Source organism: Gossypium arboreum, chromosome 1, assembly GCF_025698485.1.
Source record: "Gossypium arboreum isolate Shixiya-1 chromosome 1, ASM2569848v2, whole genome shotgun sequence".
NCBI classification, from domain to species: Eukaryota; Viridiplantae; Streptophyta; class Magnoliopsida; order Malvales; family Malvaceae; genus Gossypium; species Gossypium arboreum.
In genome coordinates this window covers 118,488,966-118,515,332 of record NC_069070.1, presented here as the reverse complement: position 1 = coordinate 118,515,332, position 26,367 = coordinate 118,488,966, and the positions used below count along the sequence as shown (strand labels likewise).

General features: G+C 32.6%; 1 protein-coding gene across 1 annotated transcript; it reads right to left on the bottom strand.

The window, feature by feature from the left end:
* Window positions 1–9,516: 9,516 nt before the first annotated feature.
* Window positions 9,517–23,875, bottom strand: LOC108481186 (disease resistance protein UNI-like). The gene is made up of 5 exons (XM_053019478.1): window positions 22,452–23,875; window positions 12,763–14,275; window positions 10,931–11,929; window positions 9,873–10,346; window positions 9,517–9,742 (listed from the first exon to the last, which is right to left on the bottom strand). The coding sequence occupies exons 1-5, from the start codon at window positions 23,873–23,875 to the stop codon at window positions 9,626–9,628; spliced, it is 4,527 nt and encodes a 1,508-aa protein (XP_052875438.1). The 3' UTR covers window positions 9,517–9,625.
* Window positions 23,876–26,367: the final 2,492 nt, after the last annotated feature.

The window sequence follows — 26,367 nt, the reverse complement described above, 5'->3', positions numbered from 1 at the left end:
TAAGATTTTATGATTTTTTAATTATATGTAATATTATAATCTTAATCTTTGTCATGTTATATAATTTAACTATTTTATATGTACTACTATTGTTGTAATTTGTTACTAAAACTTTAACTATTTTATGTGTATTGCAGGAAAAATGCGTAGAAGAAGGTTACAAGATTTAAGTATTGTCTAGAATACTCCAAATTCGAAAGAAGGAAATAGTGAACAGCAGACAGTTGTTGGATCTTCGAATGTGCCGAAGACACTTGATGAGCCTGAAGAATTTCAAAGTAATGTTATGTTCATTTTACATGTGTTGACTTTTATTATTGAATTATTTGTCAATTTTAATATAATAATAGTATATCATTTTTTAGCTGAAAGTGGTAGGACGCGCATAGTTCGAGGACGTACGCTGCTTAGAGATTTATACAACTTAGATCCTGTCGAGTGTGTTAAATTAAGTAGAAATACTCATGGTCAGCCTGTTGGATCTGAAGCTCGACTTTTAGCAGGCTGTTTGGGCATTTTAGCATGAAATGCAAATATGTTGCCCATCAACTACGAATCATGGCATCACATGCCTGATAGCAACAAAAATCAGGCTCTCGCTAATATTAAGGTAACAAAATGTGAATGTAATTTATAATACTTTGGTTTAAGTTTCATTTATATTTACATTCTAAACTTGTGTTTTTTTAGGAGAGATTTGCTTTAAAAGTCTCCGATGATTATATCAAGAAGGCATTAGGTAAAAGATGGAGAGACAATAAAAGCACTTTAAAGAAACAATATTTTAAGAAAGACATAAGCCTCGAGGAAAAATTGAGAAATGTTCTGCCGGGAATGCTGAGGTATCAATGGGAAGATGCGGTTAGATTTTGGATTTCAAAGAAAGGAGAGGTATTGCGTATTTCCAAACTCTTATATATAGTGTTTACTATATACGTAATAATAATTTTATTATGTAGGACCGTGAGCGAGTTGGAACAAGCGTGAGCAAAACAAAAATTCACGCATTACGGCGAGGTCGAGAAGTTTTGCTTCAGAAGTGAGGCCAAGGTATTATGAATTTATTAATTCTTTCAAATATTAATAACTTTTATTATTAAATAATATTTTACTACTATATTGTAGGAAGTCAAATCCGGACAAAAAGTTGGACGCTTTTAGCTTTTTGAGATTACGCATAGGAAGAAAGATGATCTCCTATGACATCCGAAGCTGGAGAAATTATGGTATATTTACTTAATAATATTTGATTTATTCTAAATATTTATAATCTTTAATTATAATTGTTTAATTCAATTCATCATTAGTAGTTTTAAATAATGTTAAGTTATGTTGCGTTCCTTTTTATTATATATTTCATTTCTAACTCTTTAATTGATTTTTTAGGAGAAACTAAAGGAGAAGAAGGCGGAATATGAAGCGATTGCTTCGACTGATAGTTTTGTTAATCTTGAGAACATTGATAATGAATTATCACTAAAGTTTTGGGTCTGAAAGGTGCGGTCGGGTTCGATTTCAAGGATCTGGTGTTACCCCACCCAATATTTTGGATCTGGCTCCCAAGAATACATGCCTTCCAAAGTCAAGCTCAAGTGAAGTTCGAGGTTAAGAGACCAGATAGCTCGGATGCAAGCGAACACGGTTGAGCAAATTGCCGAGGTTCAACGAAAATATGAACAACTCCAAAGAACAACTTAGAGCGGAGGCAGAGAGAGGAGGCAACAGCAGAATGAGAGAGGTAGAGGCACTAGCAATGGTAGCAGAACAGAGCAAAAAGTACGATGACCTCCATTCTGACTTTCAGATGATGATGCAGATGTTTTAGCAATCGCAAAAGCCACCATCTTAGACATTAGTTTTCCCATTGTAAGAATGTTTTAACTTTGTCATGTTTAATATTATTGTAAGAATATTTTAAATTATACTTTATTTATTAATTATATAATATATCTTTAGTTAAATTTGAAGTATCATTTAGAATTAATGTTTTTGGTTGTATTTTTTATGCTAAATTTGCTGTTTTTGGCTGTATTTTATACTATATTTGTTGTATTTGGTTGGATTTTAATGCAGGAAGGGCTGGATATTGGTAAAAAAAAATATTCCAAATCTGCTAAAATTAGCGGCGCTTTTCCCACAAACGCCGCTAAAAGCCGTCACTTTTAGCGGTGCTTTTCCCACAAACGCCGCTAAAATCCATCACTTTTAGCGGCGTTTTTTTCAATAAACGCCACAAATTTTTGTGGCATTACCTATAGTGACATTTTTTGCTGTGTTTTAAAAAGCGCCACTAAATATTTTAGTGGCGCTTATAAGCGCCGCTAAAGGCTAAAAAAAGCGCCGCTAAAAGTCTATTTTCTTGTAGTGATAGGACTACCTCAAAGCTGAGTATTAAGGAGATGAGAGGATCAAGAGCATGAAGGTGTTGAACTTGATCAGAGAATTCGAAAGGCTACAAATGAAGGAGTCTGAGTCAATCAAAGAATACTCAGACAAGCTAATAGATATTGCCAACAAGGTAAGAGTTCTTGGGACTGATCTCTCTGATTCTAGACTGGTGTAAAAGATACTTGTCTCTGTGCCTGAGAAATATGAAGTAACTATTGCCTCATTTGAGAACATTAATGACTTGACTCAATTGAGAGTAGTGGAGTTGATCAGTGCTTTACAAGCACAAGAGTAGAGGAGACTAATGAGGCAAGAAGGAAGCATAGAAAGAAGCATAGAAGGAGCATTAAAGGCTAAGATACAACAAGGCGAAAAAGGAGAGGAACAGAAGTGGAATAGGAAGAAGAGTGATTACAATAGTGGTTCAGAAACGGTTGCAAAAGGTAATAGTATTAAAAATTATAATAAGTATTCTTCATTTAAGTATTGTGGAAAACAGAATCATCCCTGTTTCAGGTGTTGGAGAAGGCCAAATATGAAATGCAGAAGGTGTAACTTGAAAGGGCACATTGAGAGGTTCTACAAGGAACCGAGAAATCAGCAGCAAGGTGGAGCACATATTATAGTTAAAGGAGAAGAGGACTATTTGTTTGTCGTATCTTGCTTCTCATCAAGCATTTTATGTGACAGTTGGTTAGTTGATAGTGGTTGTACCAATCACATGACTTATGGTGAGAAACTGTTTAATGACCTTGACAGGTCATTGAAGGGAAGAGGCATAGTAGCAATAGAGAGTTGTGCTAGAACTAAGTTGATTTCAGATGTTCTGTTTGTACTTGAGATTGATCAAAACTTGTTGAGTGTGGGGCAATTGGTAGAGAATAGATTCAAGGTTATGTTCAAAGAGGGAATTTGTCTGATCATTGACTCTAATGGTAATGTATTGTTTAGGATCAAGATGTAGAAGAAGAGTTTCTTATTGAATCCATTTGAGGAGGAGCAAGTGGCATCCAAGTGTCAGGAAGGAATGACATCACAATGTAGTGAAAAGAGTTTTGAGCTTGAGATAAAATCAACAAATAATCGTATCGTGCAAGAACAACTGCAAATCAAGTGTTTTTGCATGCAAAGGTAACTCTCTTGGAGTAGCAGGTGACATCTCTCTCTGATAAACTATCATCTTTTGCACACGAAATATCTGAAGAACATGCTGATGAGCTATGGAAAATGAATCTATCTCAGGAGATCAAGAGTAATGTGCAACTTTTAGAAGAGAATAGTGGTTAATGTTTCCAAAATCAAAAGCCAACTGAAGAAGCTTCATATGCAAAAGAATTAACATCTGAGCTTTCAGTGCAAAATACAAAATTGAAAAAGGAACTATTAGCTGCGAGAAGATTTGTCAATCAAACTATAAATGGTATTAATCGCAAGTATAGTGACAACACAAGACGTTGGAAGAAGGGAAAGCACTTTGGCCACTCTCATGATTTTTCTGGAGCAGCTTGTAATGATTTTGAATTATGGAATTTTGATTTAGATGCCATTGCATGCTAGGAAACAATTAGAGGCAACTCTTGAAGCTACACTAGTCGAGAAGGAATTCATAGAAGGCGAATATTGAAGAAATTGGTTTTCAGAGATCAGATGACGGATATTTTTACTAAATTTTTCATGTTAGTCATTTTGAGTTTCTTTAGAATAAACTTGGTGTCTAAAGCACTTGAGTTAGGAGGAGAATGTTAGTATCTCAAGGCTGCAACTAATTTTTAAAAAGTAAGACTAAATGTTAGGGGGATTTGTTAGCTTGTTAGTAGGAGTAGGAGTTGTTAGCTTGTTAGTAGCAATTTGAATTTATTTTTTGTTGAGGTTGTTACTTGAGACTTGTATATAAGGGTTGTTTTGTTAATCAATTAAATTATCCCTTCATTTCATCTTTAGTTCTATATTTCAATTAAGTCATTGCTAAACCAACAAATCCTGCCCAATACAACGAAAAAGAATAGACATATAGCTGAACAAATCAGTACTTGGTAGATAAACTATGCCTGGGACGTGCCAAATATCACTGTCAAGACTTTAGCTTTTAAATACTCATTTATTTCTGTCAAACAAAATCAACAAATTAATTTACTCATTGCAACAAAAATCAAACAATGGGTAAATTGTCCAACATTATGTTTTAAAATGCTTCTCAAGGTAGCAAATGCATCAAACTCTGCACAAAAAATAAAGAATGGATAGATTATTCCATAAAAGAAGCAACTCCATCGATCAGACTTTAAAAAACATAATCAACAAAAAAGTATACATTGTCTATAATAAATAAGTAATTGTTAGAATTAAGTGACCCAAATTCTTATTTAAATAAAATACGATGGAAAATAAAATAAAAGAAAAATCCATATAGAACTAGACTTCTTTTATTTTATTTTAGAATAAGGTTTTAAACCTTATTAAACTCCATCTATTTTATATTGATTAGGATAAGGTGTTTCAATCCTACTAGAATATGGCTTTGCAAGCCTATAAATAGACATAGTCTATTCCTCTTGTATTAGAGTAAAAATTTTTCGACATAGTGAATTTTCTTCTCCTCGCTGCGTGGTTTTTTTCCGAAAGGGTTTCACGTAAAATTTATGTGTTCTTTATTTTTATTTATTTTATTCTATTTATTTTTCACAAATTGGTATCTGAGCTTAGGGTTATTCATCTCGATCACGGTAATGGCGTCTTTGAAGTATGAAATTCATTGTTGGATCACAACACCGATTTGCGTTGTGGCAAATTAAGATGCAAGCGTTCTTGCAGATGGATCTAGAGGATGCCCGCTAGGATAGATAAGATGCCTTCGACATTAACAGATGAAGAAGAAGCGTAAGGATCGAAAGGCATTAACACAATTACATCGCATTTGTCCAACGAAATTTTGCGAGGATGTGATGAAAGAGAAAAGCGCCATTGCATTATGGAAGAGGCTAGAACAAATATGTATGTCGAAAACTCTAACAAGCAAGTTGCATATGAAGCGGCGTCTTTATGCTCATCGTTTGGAGGAAGGTGCGTCAGTACGAACACTTAATGGTGTTTAAAGAAATTCTCTCAAACTTGGAGGCCATGGAGGTTCAAGTATGATAAGGAAGATCTAGGGTTGATTCTACTTTGTTCGTTGTCCCGTCTTATTCAACCTTTAGAGACACGATTTTATATAGCCGCGAGTCTCTCACAGGTTGATGAGGTTTATGATTCTTTAACCTCGTATGATAAGATGAAACATCTTGTGGTTAAACCCAACTCTCGGGAGAGGGTCTCATTGTTCGTGGGAGACAAGACCGGAATGTTGATGATGATCGTGGTAGAACACGAGAACGGAATCCTCGTGGTAAATCTAAGGGTAGATCGAAATCTTCAAGCGAGGTAAAACTTGCAACTTCGCAAGAAGAAAGGGCACATTAAATCTGAGTGCTATAAGCTACAAAATAAGATTAAAAGGGAGGCTGCGAATCAAAAGGAAAACAGACGGAAAAATTCGGTGAAGGCGATGTTGTAGAAGACTACGAAATGGTGAACTTCTAGTTGCTTCATCAATGATTCTAAAGTAAGCGAGGAGTGGATACTTGATTCAGCTGCACCTTCCACATGAGTCCCAATCGGGATTGGTTTACAACTTATGAAACAGTATCTGAAGGTGTTGTTTTGATGGGAAATAATGCTTCATGTAAAATCGCAGGTGTTGGAACAATTAAAGTTAAGATGTTTGATGGAGTTGTTAGAACACTTAGTGACGTGCGGCATGTTCCAGAATTGAAAAGAAATTTAATTTCGTTGAGTACTCTTGATTCAAAAGGTGCAGATACACGGTGAAAGTGGGGTTTTAAAGATTTCAAAGGGTCCTTGTTGTGATGAAAGGGCAAAGAAAGATTGCCAAGTTATATGTTTCTGAGGTTCTCTCATTCTTGGTGATGCATTTGTCGCTTCCTCTTCCTTGTCGATGATGATATTACTAAACTTTGGCATATCGCCTAGGGCATATGAGTGAGAATGGCATGGCGAATTAAGCAAAAGAGGACTTCTTAATGGGCAAGGAATTTGCAAACTGAATTTCTGTGAGCACCTTGTGTTTTGGGAAGCAAAGAGAGTTTGATTCACTAGAGGAATCCATAACACGAAGGAAGCGTTGGAGTATATCCATTACGATCTGTGGGGGTCGTCCGAGTGCCTTCGAGAGGTGGAGCTAATTATATGCTAACCTTTATTGATGATTTTTCCGAGAAAAGTTTGGGCGTTCTTCACGAAGCGAAAAGCGATGTGTTTTCCACATTTAAGTCTTGGAAAATTATGATTGAAAAGCAGACGGAAAAGCAGATAAAATACCTCCGCATGCACAATGGCTTAGAGTTACGTTCGATGAGTTTAATAGATTGTGCAAGTCGAAGGATCATGAGACACTTGACGATTCGTCATACTCCACAAAAAAGCGGCGTTGCGAGCGAATGAACGAAGCGATCATGGAGAAGGTTCGATGTATGTTGTCAAATGCCAACTTACGAAGTCATTTTGGGCGACGACCTCTCTTGCATGTTTTTGATCAACCGATCTCCATCCGTTGCCATTGAGAAAAAGACTCCACAAGAGGTATGGTCTGGTAATCCTGCTAATTATTCTGATTTAAAGATTTTTGGGTGTCCTGTGTATGCTCATGTTGATAATGGAAAATTGGAACCAAGATCCATTAAATGCGTTTTTCTTGGTTATAAAGTGGTGTAAAAGGCTATAAGTTATGGTGTCACGAAAATAGAAAAGTTGTGATTAGCGAGATGTTGTTTTGATGAAACTACTATGCTACCTAACTTATCTCTTAAAGACTCTTCCAATAAAGAAAACCAAAAGCGGTGGAGCATCAGTTAATACGAATCAACTCCTCAAGCCAAGTACAAAATTGAGAATAGAGTTGCTTCTTCACCGCAATACTCTATCGCCAAAAACAGGACAAGAAGAGAAATTAAACCTCCAAAGAAGTATGCCGAGGTTGATCTAGTTGCTTATGCTTTAAATGTGGCTGAAGATATATATGCGAATCAAGAGCCATTTAATTATTCGAGGCGATTAGTGTGAAGACTCGAGAAAAGTGGATGTTTGCTATGCAAGAGGAGATGGAATCACTCCACAAAAAGCAGAACATGGGATCTTGTAAAACTTCCTAAAGGTAAAAAGGCATTCGTTGTAAATGGGTGTTTAAAAAGAAAGAAGGACTCAGGAGTTGAAGAACCCGGATATAAAGCAAGGCTTGTTGCAAAGGGTTACTGATCAAATTCGAGTGGACTTCACGATGTGTTCTCTCCGGTTGTTAAGCATAGTTCGATTCGAGCTTTGCTTGGTATTGTGGCCATGCATGATTTGGAGCTTGAGCGGTTAGATGTAAAAGCGCATTTTGCATGGAGAACTTGAGGAAGATATTTACATGCAACAACCAGAGGGTTTTATAGTCTCGAAAAAGAGGACTATGTTTGCTTCTGAAAAAGTCCCTTTACGGTTTGAAACGATCACCAAGACGATGGTACAAGAGGTTTGATTCCTTTATGACTTCTCATGATTTCAAAAGAAGTAGTTTTGACAGTTGTGTCTACTTTAAGAAAAAGCAGTGATGGTTCTTTTGTGTATCTACTTCTTTATGTTGATGACATGTTGATAGCGACAAAAGATAAAAGAGAGATAAGAAAGGTTAAAGCCCAACTAAGTGAAGAATTTGAGATGAAAGATTTAGGACCAGCAAAGAAGATACTTGGTATGGAGATTCTCGGAGATAGAAAAGCAAGTAAATTGTACCTAAGTCGGAAGGGTACATTGAGAAAGTTCTTTGCGGGTTCAATATGCAGAGTGCTAAGCTGTTAGTACTCCTTTAGCGACCCATTTCAGACTTTCATCGGCCTTATCTCCTCAATCGATAATGAGATTGAGTACATGTCACATGTTCCATACTCTAGTGCGAGAGGATCTCTCATGTATGCTATGGTTTGTTCACGTCCGATTTATCATATGCGATCGGTGCAGGTTAGCGGATACATGGCGAATCACGGTAAAGAACAACGGAAAGCGATTCGGTGGATTTTAAGATACTTACGAGGCACTACTAATGTTTGCTTACGTTTGGAAGAACTAAAGATGGAGTTATAGGGTATGTTGATGCTGATTTTCTGGAGACCTTGATAGAAGAAGATCTCTCACGAGTTACGTCTTTACAATCGGAGGTTGTGCAATTAGTTGGAAAGCCACTTTGCAAACTACGATCGCTTTGTCTACCACTGAAGCTGAGTACATGGCGATTCTCGAGGCTTGTAAAGAAGCTATTTGGTTGAAGGGACTATTTAGTGAACTCAATGAAGACCTTCAAATCAGCACGATATTTTGTGACGGTCAGTGCCATCTTTCTTACAAAAGATCAAATGTTTCATGAGAGAACAAAACACATTGATATTCGGTATCATTTTGTTCGTGATATTATTGCTCGTGGTGATATTGTTGTGAGCAAAATTAGCACTCATGAAAATCCTGCAGATATGATGACTAAGTCACTTCCTATAACCAAGTTTGAGCATTGCTTAGACTTGGTTGGTGTTCATTGTTGAAGTTAAACCCTTAAGGGTTTTTGGAAGAGGTGAAGAACTTGTTTATTGAAAGTTCGCGATGAAGAACTTGTTCATTGAGAATTTGTGTCAAGGTGGAGATTGTTAGAATTAAGTGACCCAAATTCTTATTTAAATAAAATACGATGGAAAATAAAATAAAAGTAAAATCCATATAGAACTAGACTTCTTTTATTTTATTTTAGAATAAGGTTTTAAACCTTATTAAACTCCATCTATTTTATATTGATTAGGATAAGGTGTTTCAATCCTACTAGAATATGGCTTTGCAAGCCTATAAATAGACATAGTCTATTCCTCTTGTATTAGAGTAAAAAATTTTTCGACATAGTAAATTTTCTTCTCCTCTGCCCGTGGTTTTTTTCCTGAAAGGGTTTCCACGTAAAATTTATGTGTTCTTTATTTTTATTTATTTTATTCTATTTATTTTTTCACAGTAATAATTTGAACTAAAAAGAAAAATAAAAAGAAAAAAAAACTAAGGCGAGAAAAAAGGTAAATGGTCATTCCATATTTAACTAGTTAATTAACAAGTGTAGACTGTTGGTACAATCGACGTGGTTTAGGCTCAAGAATGCCTTCTGCAACATTTTTCACTTAAAGGGTGAAATTTCTTCAGCTTCTACTTCATACTGAGGTAGTAAGGTAGGTTTTCTCCTTTCCCAGAATATAGCTTTTCGTGAGAGATTGGTATCATTTAGTTGAGATGCCTTCATTTCATAAAAAAAATTAAATTTTGTTAAGAATAACATAAAAATGAAATGAAAATTACTCAATTTCATATATATTAGAAACGATAATGGAAAAACTCAAGTAAAAGAGTGTTGGGAGGATAAATACCTGATCAGTTTTAGCATGCACAGTCAACGTTAAATAATCTGCACTGAATCTTGTGATCATCTTGGAACATTGCTTAATGTCAAGCAAATCCAAACACGGGAATTCCAGATGATAAAGCAGAGGGCTGAAACTCTCGAGCTTTGACAAGTTTTGAAGTAGTATTTGCTTTAACCGAGGGAATACCATTTTCATCTCCGACTGAGGATCTTGTGATGATGATGAAGATGCTAAAATGTCATCATTTCCAATTATTTGCTTCAAGTTCTCACATGACGCTATGTTTAGAAAGCTTAATTGTGGTAGATGTGGAATGAGCGTAACTGGAAAGATGTATGTCAAATTATTGCAGCGGCGAACCTTTAGTTCTCTAAGATTGGTTGCAACATGAATGGGACCCTTCCATATATCTTGCAACTTAATCAAATTAGAAAGCTCCATTCTCTCTAGACTTGAGATGATATTTCCACCCTGAAGCTGAAACAATTGTTCAAAGTATTTGAGATTTTGCAAGAAACACTTGAGAGGTTGCATTTGAAACCCATAATTGCCTGTGATATATCAAGCATTCACCATCCCTCCAGTTATTAATAGAGAGGGAAGTTAATCCATCTAAATGTTCCAAATCTACAATATTTGAGATGAAATTTTTATGATCTCTAATATTTTTGAGAATAAGAACTTTTGTATTGTAGAACAATTCTTGAATATAGATACCTAAATCACCTAATCGTAATTCATCACATAAACAAAAATAAATCATTAATTAATAAAATCAAAAAGAAAAATTAATGAAAAATTAAATATTAGATTAATATAATAAGAAATTGGTATCATAAAAATATATATAATAACAGATTGAGATAAAAATTACCACCAGGATATATGATAATTATACACAGCAAATATAACAATTACCATTTTTAACTAGAGGCTCTATTTTTATATATTTTCTAAGCTCAACGTCAAGGGTTGGGAGGGGCATGGTATAAAAAGGTTTAATAATTAGAAAAAATCAAATTAAAAATCCAGAAAACGAAAAGAGAGTAAGAAAAGTGTACCTTTAACGTTAACTCCAGCTGATTGTTGGCTTGTTGAATGGGAAGGGTCATCACTTTAGGACAATCATTAACTTCCAATCTTTTCAAAGATGGTGCTTTGACAACATAGTTTTGTGGGACAAAACTAGTCAAGTTTGTTAAGCAAATAAGTTGTAGATCTTGTAGACATGAAAGGAGCAGCCTATCATGGTGTTGAACTCCATCTTGTTCATTTGGCATACCGAATACTTGCTTTAATTCATCACAATAAGAAACCGAAAGCAATGCAAGAGCAGGAAGACCTTGAGCCAAATTGATTGGCACAACATATTCCAGTTTTAAACAACAAATGATGCAAAGAGTTTTCAATTTGGGCAAGCAGAGGGGAAGGGAAGAAGTCTTTGATTCTATTTCACCATCATTGAAAAGAGTTTCCAAATTGGGGCAGCATCGTATCTTGAGTTGTTCTAAAAGCTCTAGGCTTTGAATAAGGGAAGGTGAAAAAATGGATTTCAAGTTTCTGCACTGATCTATGTCTACAACTGTAAGACTTTTGAGGGTGAAAGAGTGCGGTGGGCCTTTGAATATCCATCTCAATTCTGGTACGTAGAAGAGCTTCAAAGATTGTAAATTTGAAAGTGGGCGCTCTTGATTTTCTTCTCTGATATGAAGGAGCTCAACCACGACTCGCAACTCGTAACAATCTCTAACTTCCAGATATTTCAAGTTTTTGAGGAAACCTTGTGGAGGCTGACCCTTGCATAAGGCTTTCAACCGATACATAAATTCTATTTTTAATGTCTCCAAATGAGTGAATGCTGAAGTTGGCCCATTCTTTGTTGCAGTAGTGGTGGTATCAACAAAGCATTCAAGATACAAGCAATCCCGAAGTTGAAGTGAAGTTACTCCATTTAGTCCATCTTCATTAGCTTCTGGAACCAGATTATGATCCTCAATTGAATTTAGTTCAAGTTGTTTCGAAGTTTTGAAAGATTCCTTGAATGCTGATAATCGAACACGCTGATTGTAATTCACATGAACCATTCATTAGTAAAACAGAAATTATATATATATATATATATCAATTATCAATCAATAGTTGACGTAGGAACATAAATAATTAAAATATTGTTTTAAATCACTATTGATGTCGTCCGTAAATACAGAATTAAACAAAGGGCAAAGCTAATAGTATTAGAATAATGCACATTTAATGATAAAGTAAAAATATGTAATTACATGAAACTCATAAATTTAAAAATTAAAATCTAAAGTAATCGAACTCATAAATTACCTACTTGGACGGCCGGAAATAGAAAGTTAATGAAAAGGTTACATCTACATGGTTTCATTAATTAACTTAATTCTTTAGAAAATGGAAATTAATATTAAAAATGACATTAATTTATATTAAGTATGAAACTACAAAACAATTCGTTTGTTTAATATTAAAAAAATGCATTTGGCGATTACAAAATAAACCTATATATACTCTATATTTGATCTCTGCTTTTAGCAAAAGTTAAAAACTGAGATTGAAAAAAAATTAAATTAATTTCACTTTATTACTCACGAAAAAGGTAAAACTCAGTAAAATTATAAAAAGTGTAAAATAATATAAATTAATGCCCTGACTTTTTATAAAAAAACTATTGATATTTTCGAACCACCAATAATTATTATTTTTATATTATTTACTTCCACACACATAGGAGTGCCAATTCTAGTATGGTTAAAATATCTTAAACATTTCGCTAAAAAATCAATATGAAAACTGAGTTATGAATCCTTTATGAAAATCATAAATGAATAAAATTCAATAATTTAATTAGAAAGAGAGAAAAAGAATGTACCTCTATGCGAGCTTCCTCAGCTTCGAAATGAACAACCGAATCAATTAATTGAGGGCAACAAAGCACTGTAAAGGACGATAGCGATCTCAAGAACTGCTGGTGTAGGAGCAGACTATCATTTCCCACCCTGAACACTTGTTTTAATTGACGGCAATATCTTATGTTAAGAGTCAAACCCTGAAGCCATTGTGGTGCCAACGACGTAAAAAAAATATACTCCAAACCATTACAAAAAGATATGTCGAGCCTTGTTAACTTTGGGAAGCACAAAGATTTATGAGAATTGATGGTCGATGATATTTCTCCCTCATCACCTTCCAATTCTACCACTATTTGCTTTAACTCAACACAGGAGCTTATGTGAAGGGTTTCCAAGAGTACGAGACTTTGAGCAAAAGAAAGTGAAAAGAGTGATTTCAAACGTGGGCAATCTTCTATCCTCAAATGAACTAAGCTTTCAAGTCTTACATGTTGGGTTGGCAATTCCCATATGCAACTCAAATCTGGCAACCTTTCGAGATGTAAAATCTTTAAATTTGAAAGAAGTGGAGCTTCATTTTCTTCCACCTCCTCCATTTGAAATACCACTTTTAGACTCTTGCAGCCTTTAATTCTCACTTGTTTTAGGTTTTGTAAGATCATTGATACTGACACCTTCTGTTGTGTTTTGTTAGTCAAGCATTCTATATACTCATCATCGATACATGACACTTCAAGGGACTCTAAATTCCCAAGTAATTGGGAAACTGCATTGTAAGGAAACACTTCATTAACTTTCAAGGATCTTGCTTCCTCAAAACGAGAATCATGCCAGCTACTTCTACGGTTTATACATATATTGTAATTTTCTAATTCAGGAAACTCAAAGTCTAGCGGTAAATGTAGAAAAGATACCTCAAGAGATAGTCTGGTCAAAAACTTTATCTTGAGAAAGATATCGTTACTTATCTCTCTATACAGTAATCCTGATAGGTACAACTCCTCTAGGTGAGATAACCTTTGAATGACATTAGGGGCAAAGATCCATTTAAGTCCAAAATTGGTTAAATCCAATACCTTTAGATTTTCCAACCTCCCTAATTCATCTTCCAAACCCTCAAAGTTTGAACCACGCAAACTTAGAATCTCAATTGTCTTTAGGTCTCCAAGGTGCGAAAAGTCCTTAAAATTCTCCAAATGCAGAGCACGAAGTTTTTCCAGGTACTTAAGAGCATACAAGGAAATAAACCCTGTAGAACCTTCTACAATTGTAAGACTTAAAACTTTTAGTTCTCTCATTTCTTGAAAACATGTACCTTGTACATTGCAGTTCTTAAGCAATAAGATCTCAAGCTTCGAATGCATTAATCCATCAGGAAATTTTTTCTCTTCACTGTCCAACAATGAGATTGCATTACAAGATTCAGAGCTTTTCTTTCGTGACGCCAATCTAGATTTGATCACAAAATTACTTTTTTCTTTTGATGCAATCCATAGAGCAACATCACGAACTATGTCATGTAACTTAACGTACCTAATCAAGCCAAAATAAAAGAGAATACATTGAATAATATTTTTTTATTATACAATTTTAGAAGATTAAAAGATAAAAAGAAAGTAGAAAAAGGAACAATAGGAAGAAAATTTAAAAAAAAAAAAACAAAATGGTGGAGGAAACTATCAAATTTAACTATAGTATACATCTTAATCAAATTTTACATTATATAAATTATACTAGTATAATTTTTGTTACTTAGCCTTGACATTTTTTTTTCTAATTTAGCACCTTTTTCCCAATTTAGTATTTATAATTTACAATTTTTCTTAATTTGGTTCCTAGGCATTTGTTTTGGTCTAATTTAGTACGTAAACTTGACACTATTTTTTCTAATATTCTGGTATCTAAACTTTTTTAGGTTCAATTAGACACCCTAACTTGTTAAATGATATATAATTTACCCTTAAGCTACAAAAATATTGTTAGTATTAGAGGAAATTTGTGTTAAAAATTATGCATTGGGTTATACTTAATAAATTAATATTGAATAAGGAAACAAGAGTTCTAAACCCCAAAATAAAAGAAAATCATTATTTAAAATTAATAAAATAAAATAAAAAGTTAAACTAAAAGTAAATGAACTTTTAAAATATAAAAAGAAATACAATGTCATTTGTCACATGTCGACCATACATTGATTGTTTTTGCTACCTCATAAAAAAATTATTAGTATATTGAAGTAATTTGTATAATATTTGACAAGTTCAGGTACTGAATTAGACAAAAAAAAGGTACCAAATTAGAAAAAAAATAAAGTATCAAATTGGACCCCAAAAAAAGATTAAGTGTAACATCCTAAACAATAGAAGAATCAATTCTTAGAAAGTTAATGTAATTGGAATCCTAGTCTAGTGGCTAAAGGCTTAGTTGGAAGTATAAAGAACTAAGGTTCAAATCCTCCTAAATTAACTCTTACTTATTTTCTTATTTTTCCCGTTTCCAAAAGACCCAATCCACATTGGCCACCTACTTTAATGATTTTCTTTACAAGATGGGCTAATTTCCCAATAAGACCCCAAACCTTTGCTCAACCCAATGCTCTAAAAGACTCTTCCTAATTCAACTAAAATTTCCATTTGTAATTATAGCAAATAAAAACCATACCTTACTCTTATTTTCAAATAACCTCATAAAACCCCTTTTACAAACTTGTTCTCAAAACTTTGTTGCTGGAAATTCTTTGAATTCTTGAATCTTTACAAATAAGCCCTAATCCATCATCTTCATCAAAAGAATTGGATCTTGCATCGCTTACATGTCAAGTCCTTGTCAAAATCAGTAAGTATTTCGTTTCTTATCAAGTGGGGCTTCTCAATTTTTAGGAAACAACGAGATTTAACTGATTTATCAACCTGTTATTAAATCTTTAAACATTTCTATCAAAAAACCCCTTCAAATCTTGAAAACCCATCAATAATCATCATGTTTTGTCGATCAAAAGATCCTTGTAGGTGTTTGGATCAAGCTTGAATGTGGGGTGATCACTTGAAGCTTAGGGAAAGTAAGATGGGTGATTTTTTTATGAAAATTGGGTTAAAATTTGAAACTGCTCAGGTACACACAGTACACACGACCGTGCCCCTTGTTTTCCTTTCACATACGTGCTTCGCGCACGGCTTAAAAGCTTGCATACGGCCTAGACACACAGCTGTGTGGCACCTGCACCTACACTCCTCCATTTTTCACACGACTTGAGGCCACACACATGGGTCGGACACACGGCTGTGTGGCCCCTACAAACTCAAATTTTCAATTTTGCCTTACCTTCTCTTATTTCATGCAATTTAGTCACTAAGTAGATTTTTAACGGCATCTAGAGATTTAGATTTTGCAATTAGGTTCTAGATTAGGATGGTATGATATATCTACATGGATGAATGATTCTATGATTTATATGTTTATGGTAATTTGTTTATTGACATAAATTTGTGAGTGATACCATGATTGTAGTTAGAACTTGATGATTTAAGTATGACTATTTAAAACCATGACTAACAATGGCATGTCTACGATTGCCAATCTGACTATTTAAAACCATGATTGACAATGACATCTCTACGATTGCCAATATTATATGATTGCTTGAGGAGTTATCGTTCTAATTCTTGTATAATTATGCCAAAATAAAGATTATATGAAAATACTGAGCGAGTACCTCACTCAATAAGATGGAACTGCTACATGATAAAATTTTGAATAGTCACTAAATAAACGAACAGTAAAGATTTGGTTGTATTGCATATACATGAGGGAATATAAAAGGTTGAAGAAACGAACGGCAGTTTATACTGCGTATATATTACAAGCTCGTTGTGTACTCACTGTTTATGCAGATTCTAATCGTGACTAAACAAATGGAGCATCCCCGATTTTATCTGAAAACTTTTATCTACGAGAAATTATGGATTCTCAAATCAAACGATAGCTCATCTGCACTTATATGAAAAATAGGATGAAAAGGAAGAGGGATTTTGGGGAACTTCTTATTTAGAAAGCTAGTGGTCGAGGGTAGGATTTCTTAATGACATATAATATGTTGAATGAATTATGTAACGCCCTGAATAATTTATTTATGTTTCTGTAAATATCTAACACAATTTTGTATCTACTTTAATGGTTAAGTGTTCTGGGTGTGTGTATAAAGTCTTGGGTTTAAGTCTGATAGAATTTTAGTTGAGTTAAAATTCTGAGGGAGTTGTGAGTGGTGGGATTATGGGAGAAGAATAAGGGATCTTGTTGACATATCTTTTATTTTTTTTCAAATTTTAATTAATTTTTCCCTTTATTCCAAATTTGACGTCGTTTTTTGCTCATTTTTGTATTTTCTGTCAATTTCTTTTTGTTCCTCCTCTTTCTGGCGTAATCTTTGGTTTTCTATTCCTTTTGATTTTCTTTGTTCGTTATTTCTGTTATTCGCGTAGGTTCGGTAAGCCACTCAATTTTATTTAATAGTGTAATGATTGTTGTAGGAAATCTGAACTCTGCGATCGGTTGTGTAGGTGAAGGCAGTGAAACTGTAGTTTTCGCTTCGACGAGTTAATTTTCGTGTATAGTCGTTTTGCGGTGGTAAGTGTGGAATGTTGCTCAATTTATTTTTGGTTGTGTTCGTAAATCGTTGCTAATTGGGCATTAGGATTCTATTTTTAGCTTCTGGTGGTCTCGGGGCTATTTTCGCATTGAATCGATACTAGGTGTGTACTCCTTACGCGTGAAAATTGAGTTCGGCGAAAGCTAAAAATACAATCTGTCAATTCCACATGAACGTGTAGTCGCTTGTGTGGTTGGTCGTACGCATGAAATGGCTGTGTGACGGTGTAGGTGTGGCCGTATGGGCCACACGGGTTAGGCCAAGATGGGCGTGTGGGCCACACAGGTGTGTAGGCCCACACAGTCATGCCACACAAGTGTGTTGGTTTTGGGCCAAGCGTGTGGGCTACACGGGTAAGGCCAATCTGGGCGTACGGGTCGTACGGGTCGCTTCGACCGACTGTGAGTCTATCATAGGGTCAGTAAGGACTAACCAAATCCTAAAACTATGTGATCTACTAGTCTGATATTCTGTTCTGTACATGACATGGTTATGCATGTCTGATTAATCTGATGTATATATATTCGATATCTGTATATGAGCATGTAAGCATGATAATTCTGATTATGTATGTCTGATTGAGATGGGATTTATATATGTGAAGGAAGTGTTCTGTATGGCGTTCATTGCCTATATTTTGGCAGCTTGGCTGCACTTTATCTGATATGTGTCGTAATGGCATGATATGGTGTGTAGGGTTGAGTGGGTGTTTTTAACCCCACATGGTGTGATGGGATGGTCGGAGTTGGTGTGTAGAGGATTGGGGTAAGATTCTGTTTATCTAATCTGCTTATCTGTATCTGAAATAGACATGGGTCCGAATCTGTATCTACTATATATGAGATTTTCGTATGTTTTGCATGTCTATTTCTGTTGGGTTACACACTGAGTTTACGAAAACTCACGTATGTTCTGTTCAGGTAATCCACAAACTTAGGCGGATCGGTGCAATGGAGTCTCGCGATGACCACTAGACTATGGACTGACTCTAAATAAAGGTTTATTTTAAAATAAAGTTTAATTCTGATAGTTTTGTAATATTTGGACTCTCCAGATTGTTTGAATTAATTTTGGGATTTGGATTTTTCGTTTAAATACTTTAATTATGTCGATTGCCTAAAAACTTGGTTTTATTAAGAGCAAAGATTTTCCAAACTCTCGAATGGGATTATAAGGAAACAACGATTACTAAAACCTTCGTTGTAAACTGTATTTTGGCAAATAAATCTATTAAGAAACGTTTTTGACGATAGACATAAACGAATATGAGTTTTTAAGCTGAAATGATTTAACATAACGACTCCCTTTTCAAAACTCATTCTTTGTGACATCTCCGGATTTAACCATAACGTTTAGGTTGAGTTTGGGGTGTTACAAATTATGCTTGAACACACTATGCACCTCTATCGAATAGCGTAAAAATGATTTGTTGAACTATTAAATTATGCTACGTCAGTGAATCTTTGACTTTATAATTGTGTTGCTACCATTGATTTCGTTTGAATGATAATTGTTCTACTTAACTATAGTAAGAGAAACTAAATTATCGTATTACTAGGATTTTCATGTAAACAGGATTAATAGGATCCACATGCATGTTCGAATATTGATTGGATTTATTGTAAGATGTCTCCCATTGAGCTTGTCAAGCTTATTCTGCCTTATTTTCCATCGTTCAGATAATTCAACGCATTAAGAAGTGGAATCGACATATGGAGAATCTCAACTTGTCGTGGGCTTAACTTGAATTTTTTTTATATAAATAATTATTTTTCGTTCTTATAATCATTGTCATAATTGCTTATAGATTTCATGATTTGAGATTTAGGATTTCACAAATTATTCATTTAGGATGCATTTTACGAGTTATTAGGAAATCTTGTAATTTGCAAGTTTACTATTTATAAATATTTTAGGGTTATATTAATACGATTGAGTATGGCTCTTATTTATGTATTCGCCTAATATGAAGTAGGTCGAGAAATCGAAAATTTGATTTGAGATGGTTCAAGCCATGTCAGTGGTTAATGTAATCTATTGAGATCGGGTCTACTGTGTAGGTCGGGTTGGGGAGGTTACATTAAGTACCAAATTAAAAAAAGCTGTTAAATCTAGGTGTCAAATTAAGGGGAAATGTCAAGTTTAAGTACCAAATTAGAAAAAATATTTTAAGTATCAAATTAAAAAATTATCAAATTCAAGTACTAAAATAAAGCTTATAAATTATTAAATCATGAAATATGTAAGGATTAAAAGATACAAAAGTTTCTTTTTAGCTTTAATGTTTATGAGTAAGATTTACTGAATGTAAAGTTAAAGGAGACCTCTGGGTTTATGTTTTATTTATCATTAAATGAAATTTTCTGAGAATGAAACAAAACAATAAATTTATAAAAAATCTATAATTATTTACTAAAATAAAATTCTAATATATATTTTAAATAAAATATTTTCATTCACCCATATTGCAGTGACAAAATCCAATCATTTATAAACAAATGATATTTTTCAAGTTCAAAAAATGGAAAGTCTAAAATTGCTTGAGTTTGGTTAAGCTTGTGAACTTTGCAAGAGAACTGTATCTAGCATGTATATATCATTCCTCCTTTTAGATTGTGTTTGTCTTACAACAACTTCCGGAGGATGGATTGGTTTTTTTGAAAAAAAATGATATTTTTAGTATTGAAATAATTTTGTATAAAATTTTTATTTGAATTTTTAAAATAATTTTTATAAATTATTTTCAGTGAAATAAAAACAACATAAATTATATTTGATACAAAATATTATAGAAATGTATTTTTAAAAATCAAAATCATTTTAATAAAATAATATTTTGTAATAAATAATGTATTATAGTAAGCATTCTTCTGTTTAAGGATCGAGATACCTGTCCAAGCCCAAAAGCGTGCTCAAAGTATAGGCTTGGGCAAAAAATAGGCATGTTTAAAATATAGGTTAGACTTGAGCTTCAACATTCAAGGCTCGATCTTGTTCAATTTTATACTTTTGTAATATGATTTTATTTATTTTTATATATTATGTAATATAAATCACATAAAATAAATAATAAGATAATACTATAGATAGATTAAAAAACATGTCAAGTTGTCTATGTTTAAAATTTTACTAATAAGAAAAAAATCTAAAATATTAAATATTATGAGCAAGCTAGAATAAGCATGAGGTAGTTATTTATAAACATAGGCAAAGCAGGTTTGAGCAAAATTTAAATTTATATTTTTAGGCTGGTCTTGACTTGGTTAAGGCAAATATAAAGTTACTAACATCATAGATAAGTTAGACTTGAACCTAGCTCGACTCAAACTATGAATACCTTTAATAATAAAAATTTAATATTAACAAATATCTAATTAAATCTTATTTTGAAAGTATATATTATATGGAGGAGAACAAAATATATAATGACTGAATGAAATGAAATAGGACTTAAATAGATACACATATTTATTTTATTAGAATAATCACATTTTATAATATAAAATATGTATTACTAAATATTTATAAATTGTAATATATTTATTATCAAAATATTATAAAAATTTTAATATGATATTCAAATCTATATAAAAAGTTACTTTTACCACTTTACTTTTAAAGGAGTTTTTATTTAGTTATTAAACTTTGAAAGTTGATAACATGATCATCAAAATTTATATTTGTCCAAAATATTATTTTATTAATATTTGTTATTCATTGTTTATATATCCTCATATCAATTTGAGTACCACCATTTTTTTAATTTACTAGAATAAATTATTTTGTTATTATGTTATTAATAAACTAGACAATTAATCATTTTATTATTCAAGAGGTTTGGACTTAGTTACCTAACTATTAAAATTATCTATTTTAACATTAAGATTATTGAGATAATATTTTTAGAGATTAATAATTGAATGTCGTGGTATTATCATGACACATTTTAGATGATACATACGATTATCAACTGCACCGCATAAATTTTGAAATCTAAAGACAAATTATAATTTTTACCTTAAGAAAACCCAACTTTAAAAATTATAATCTAGGGAACAAATTGTTTGTTAAAATTTATATGAATAATATTTGATTCGTCATTAATAATTCATTGTCAAAATGACTATTATAAAATATTTTAAATTTTTATTTATATTAAAATGTGTTGAAATAAAATTTGAATAAGCATTGAAATTTTATGAAATTAGGAAATAAAATTTACATTATTTTATTTTACTAAATTAAAATGATATTTTATTTTAATTATACCTTTTAAATTTGAAATTTTATGAACAAATTAGATGATCCAAACTAAAAAAAAAAAGTAGTACTTAAAGTATTTGATATACATTTCATTAATATATTGTACATCAAATATTATTAATTTGTAATTATTTATCTTTAAAATTAATAAATTTATTAAGATATTATATGAAATTTATGAAGTATGCAACTTTACTAATAATTTCATTTAATAGAGTTTTAACATCTAAAACACATAATTTCAAACTTGAAAGTTTAATAATATTTGTCAATATGTTCTTATAATTTATATTAATAGTTTTTGTAAGATTTTAAACAAAATTTATCATAAAATTAAAAGTTTAGAGGATGTAACTGTAGGTTAATGAACTACATTATAATTTTATTTTATTAACATACTTCAATAGAGGACTTTTATTAATTTAAAATTAAAATAAATTAATGAGAATTTAATATTTAAATTTTATTTATCTTGAAGTAGATTAATATATGGTGAATTCTATTTTCAGATATTAATTTTAGTGTAAATTGAAATATTACTTAGATATATATATATATATATATATATATATATATATATATATATGTATTATTTTAAAAACTTAAAAGGTATTTTGTTGTTACTTGGAAGTTTCACACTTATATGAGTATATGAAGTTTAAGCTTAATGTTTAAAATATATATTATTTATGCAGTTGTTAATTTGAGTTTCACACTATCAACTAAAGACAATTCTACTCCTAAATGTACAAAATTATCAACTAATGAAAAGGAATAAGCTCTAGAGTTTAAGGACCATACCTTCCACCATCTCCATCTTTTAACAGCAAGCAGGAATCTTTGAGGTAATCAATGGCTTCCAAAACTTGAATCCTCACTTCTTCAACTGAGTCAGCCTTGCCAAATAACTCCAAACTCCAAGCATATCGCACCAAATCTTCCACATCAATTGAATGATCCTCTGGATATAAAGCACACAATAAGAAGCATTTCTGGTTCGTCTCTTTCTTCAAATGCTCGTAACTTATCTTGATACACAAGTAGGCATTTTTTTCTTCTTCTCCAATGTTACCGATTTCCACTAATCTACTTCTTTCAAGTTTCTCGCGGGCCACTTCCCATCCTTTACGGATCTTTGTACTTTTTAGAGCCGTTGCTAGCGTTACAATCGCTACCGGTAGACCCTTGCATTCTTTTGCAACTTTCTCAGCCTCCTCAAGAATATCCCTTGAAACTCTTTCATGAAGGTTAGCTTTCATTCTGAATAGTGTCCATGCTTCATTATCATCCAAAACATCAATTGGAACAAAAACTTGACATTTCATAGATTCGCATACTTTCATGAGACGTGTTGTCAAAATGATTTTACATCCCTTCCCATTTTCATTTAGCGGAATGCCTATGTCATTCAAGTGGACCTCATTCCACATATCATCAAGGATTATGAGGACTTCTTCTTTTTCCAATCGAAGCCATAATTCTTCTGCTCTCCCTTTTTCAGTTTTACTCTTGAACTCTAAGAACAAGAAATCTGCTATTTTATCTTGAATATTTTCAATGATTGATTTTTGGGACACCACAACTTCAATAACTTTACTAAAACATCCTAATTCTTTGGTTTTCTTGCCGATTTGTTTGACTAAGGTGGTTTTGCCCACCCCTCCCATCCCCCACACTCCGATCATGTTAACTTTACCGTCCTTTAATGCTTCCATGATCTTGTTGAATGCAGCAGTTGAAGATTTGGAAGCCAAAATATCTTTAGATGTGAAGAATTCTAAGCCAGGAAACTCCGCACGACGGCCGATTCTTTTAAAATGGGAGTCCTCTACAAGTTTGCTTATATAAACTATCTTCTTCTCAATCTCCTTGCCTAATTGATATCGCCAACACCAATTAGGACACAAACGGAAGCATCTCTTATTTTCTTCAACTCTGCTGTCCAAATTCTGTACATCTTTCAAGGCATTTTCTACATTTGTCAGCCATTCATCTACATATTCCTCAATTACTTGAGTTTGAATCTGCAATTTTGCCTCCTTAACGTCTTCTTCAACTCGAGTTTGTTCTCTATTCAGATTGTTTTGCTGTTGGTGGAGGTCATCAATTAACTTATGGAAACGAAATAAGTAGCGAAGGCGACGTTCTATTGGCTTCACCAAATAGTCAACCATCAGTGTTCCTACGGTATTAGAAGCAGCACCCGAGAAGAACTCTGCCGCCATTGTCGTGAATCTGAATTGAAATAACAATTCTGCTAAGCTTAAGCAAAATGGTAGACAATATACAGTTCACGTGAACCACAAAAAGAAATGAAAGATGGTGACGAAAAAGTTGAAGCTTACCACTTGAGATGAAGATGAAGATATAATATAGGGAATGTTTTAAAAAAGCAGAGTTGAAAGGTGGGTCTCCTTGCTTCACACAAAATGCTCCAACTTTAAATCTGATACCAAAACAATTGAAGCTGTCAACCAAAATTTCAAAATTGCAATAAAGTGCTAATGAAATAATATATAAATATATATATATATATATATATATAATTTTACATTTTGTAATTTAATTTAAGAGTTTAACCTAGGTTAACGTCACCCCTACAAATAAAATTTAATAAACATAAAATACAAAATATTTTTCATAATAATAATAATATTGATACAATATTCAACAGGGAGGAAAACAAAGAGGATATGATGGTTCGGTGGAGGCTAATTTATCTGCAAAGAGCCAAAAAAGGCAAAAGAAATAGAGAGAAAGTTAAGAAGAATAAGTGTTCAAAAGTTGCTTAAGGGCTTAAAAAGGTCGATTTCTTATTCATCACGGTGAGAGTATTTATAGGGGAGGTACTCTTGTTTATTAGTGTGATATGTGGCGTGATAAGTAATCATTTCCATGATGTGTATAAAAAATAGGCATAACGAGACTCATTTTATTATTCATTTAATTAATAGAGGTTATAATTTATTCAACCAATAATAATAATTTTTATAAATGGAACTTCAACTGAAGCAAAAACACAAAGTAAAAGCTGGGTTTTTTTTTTTTTGGGGGGTTGGGGTGGGGAATAAAAGAAAAGAAAAGAGAATGGGAGTGGGAGTGGAGAAAAAGAAAATAGGAGGTAGCTTCTTCCTTTTCCTGTTAAAAGGAGGAGACTGGAAATCAAGCTAAAGGAATAACTTGATTTTGACTACCATTTCATTTTTATTTATTTATCTTTTTACATAATACATATTATCCATGTGAAATTGATGATTTAAAAAAAAATTCATGTGTTAAATTTTCATTGGTTGGTTTAGTAATTATTATGGGTGTTGACACTAGATACCATAATAATATACAGATTAATAATTCAGGTATCACATTGAACAATTCAAAGACCACTTTAGTAAACAAAAATAAAGTACAGGGGCTTAATTGGACGTTTTGAAAGTTTAGGGGCCACACTAGAACAAACCCAAAAGTGTAAGGGCTTTTTAGGATATTATCCCTTTTTTGAATTTAATGGTATCTCGTAATCATGTTTGCATATAAATCTTATTTTGGTAATGGATGGTTCAAGGGATCTCAAGTGAAGCTTTGATACATTATTTATATTTTATTTTATTAAAGCTAAATGTGATTAAACTGGAAACACAAAATATGATGCAACAAAATAAGGAATTGAGTTTAATAGCTAAAACAAAAGCAGTACTTATGAGAATAAGGAAGAGATTCGTGTCTCCAAACTTACCTCAATTCATCACTGTTTATTAGCTGCTGCTGCTATAAATGGAACTTCAACTGCAGCAAAAACACAAAGTAAAAGCTGGTTTTTTTCTTTTTTTTTTTTTTTGGGGGGGGCAAATAAAAGAAAACAAAAGAGAATGGGAGTGGAGAAAAAGAAAATAGGAGGTAGCTTCTTCCTTTTCTTGTGAAAAAGGAGACTGGAAATGAAAACTAAAGGAATTTTGAGAAATTAAAGAAGAGAAAAGACCAGATTTTAATTTTTCCTAAGAGAAAAAAGATGGTGAGAAGGGTCGCAGTGGGAACCTTAATTAAACAGAGATGACAAAATGCTGAGCAAAGAAACAATGAATACAAAGGCCCCTCAAAATACCAGGATTCAAAGTGTAAAAAAAAAAAAAAAAGTATCATGTGATGTCTGAAAATTATTCCAAGACTTTCGAGATATATAAAAATTATCTCAAGATTCCTGAAAATATTTTATGAGTTAGGGTTAGAGTTGACTAAAAAAAAAAAAGAGCATGAAGAGCTGTCCTCTTTGTGAAATTTGTAGGAGCTTTCCTTTGACATATATTTTCATATGAATGCCATTTTAATCCTTTTATTTTATTCTGCTAATCACATGGTTTCCTCTGATTATGGGATTTCCCACGAAGTTTTATAATCATTATGAGATTTATTATAACAAACTTTATAACGTGGGAATATTATATTATTTATACTATTTTTTTTTGACGTGGGAAAATATTCGTATCTTCGAATATAATTTTAAAAATATAAAAAATATTTTCATAGATACCACTGTATAGAGGTATTCATGTCCAGATCTAACTAAATTATTAGGCCCGTTTAATAGTCCAAGACTTAATTTGACCTAAAAAATAAGTTTAAATTTTTGTTCAGACTAAGTCCAAATTATATATAATAAACCAAGCCTAACTCAATTCATACATAGCAGTCAATAGGAATGTCATCACCTTGAGGAAGAGAA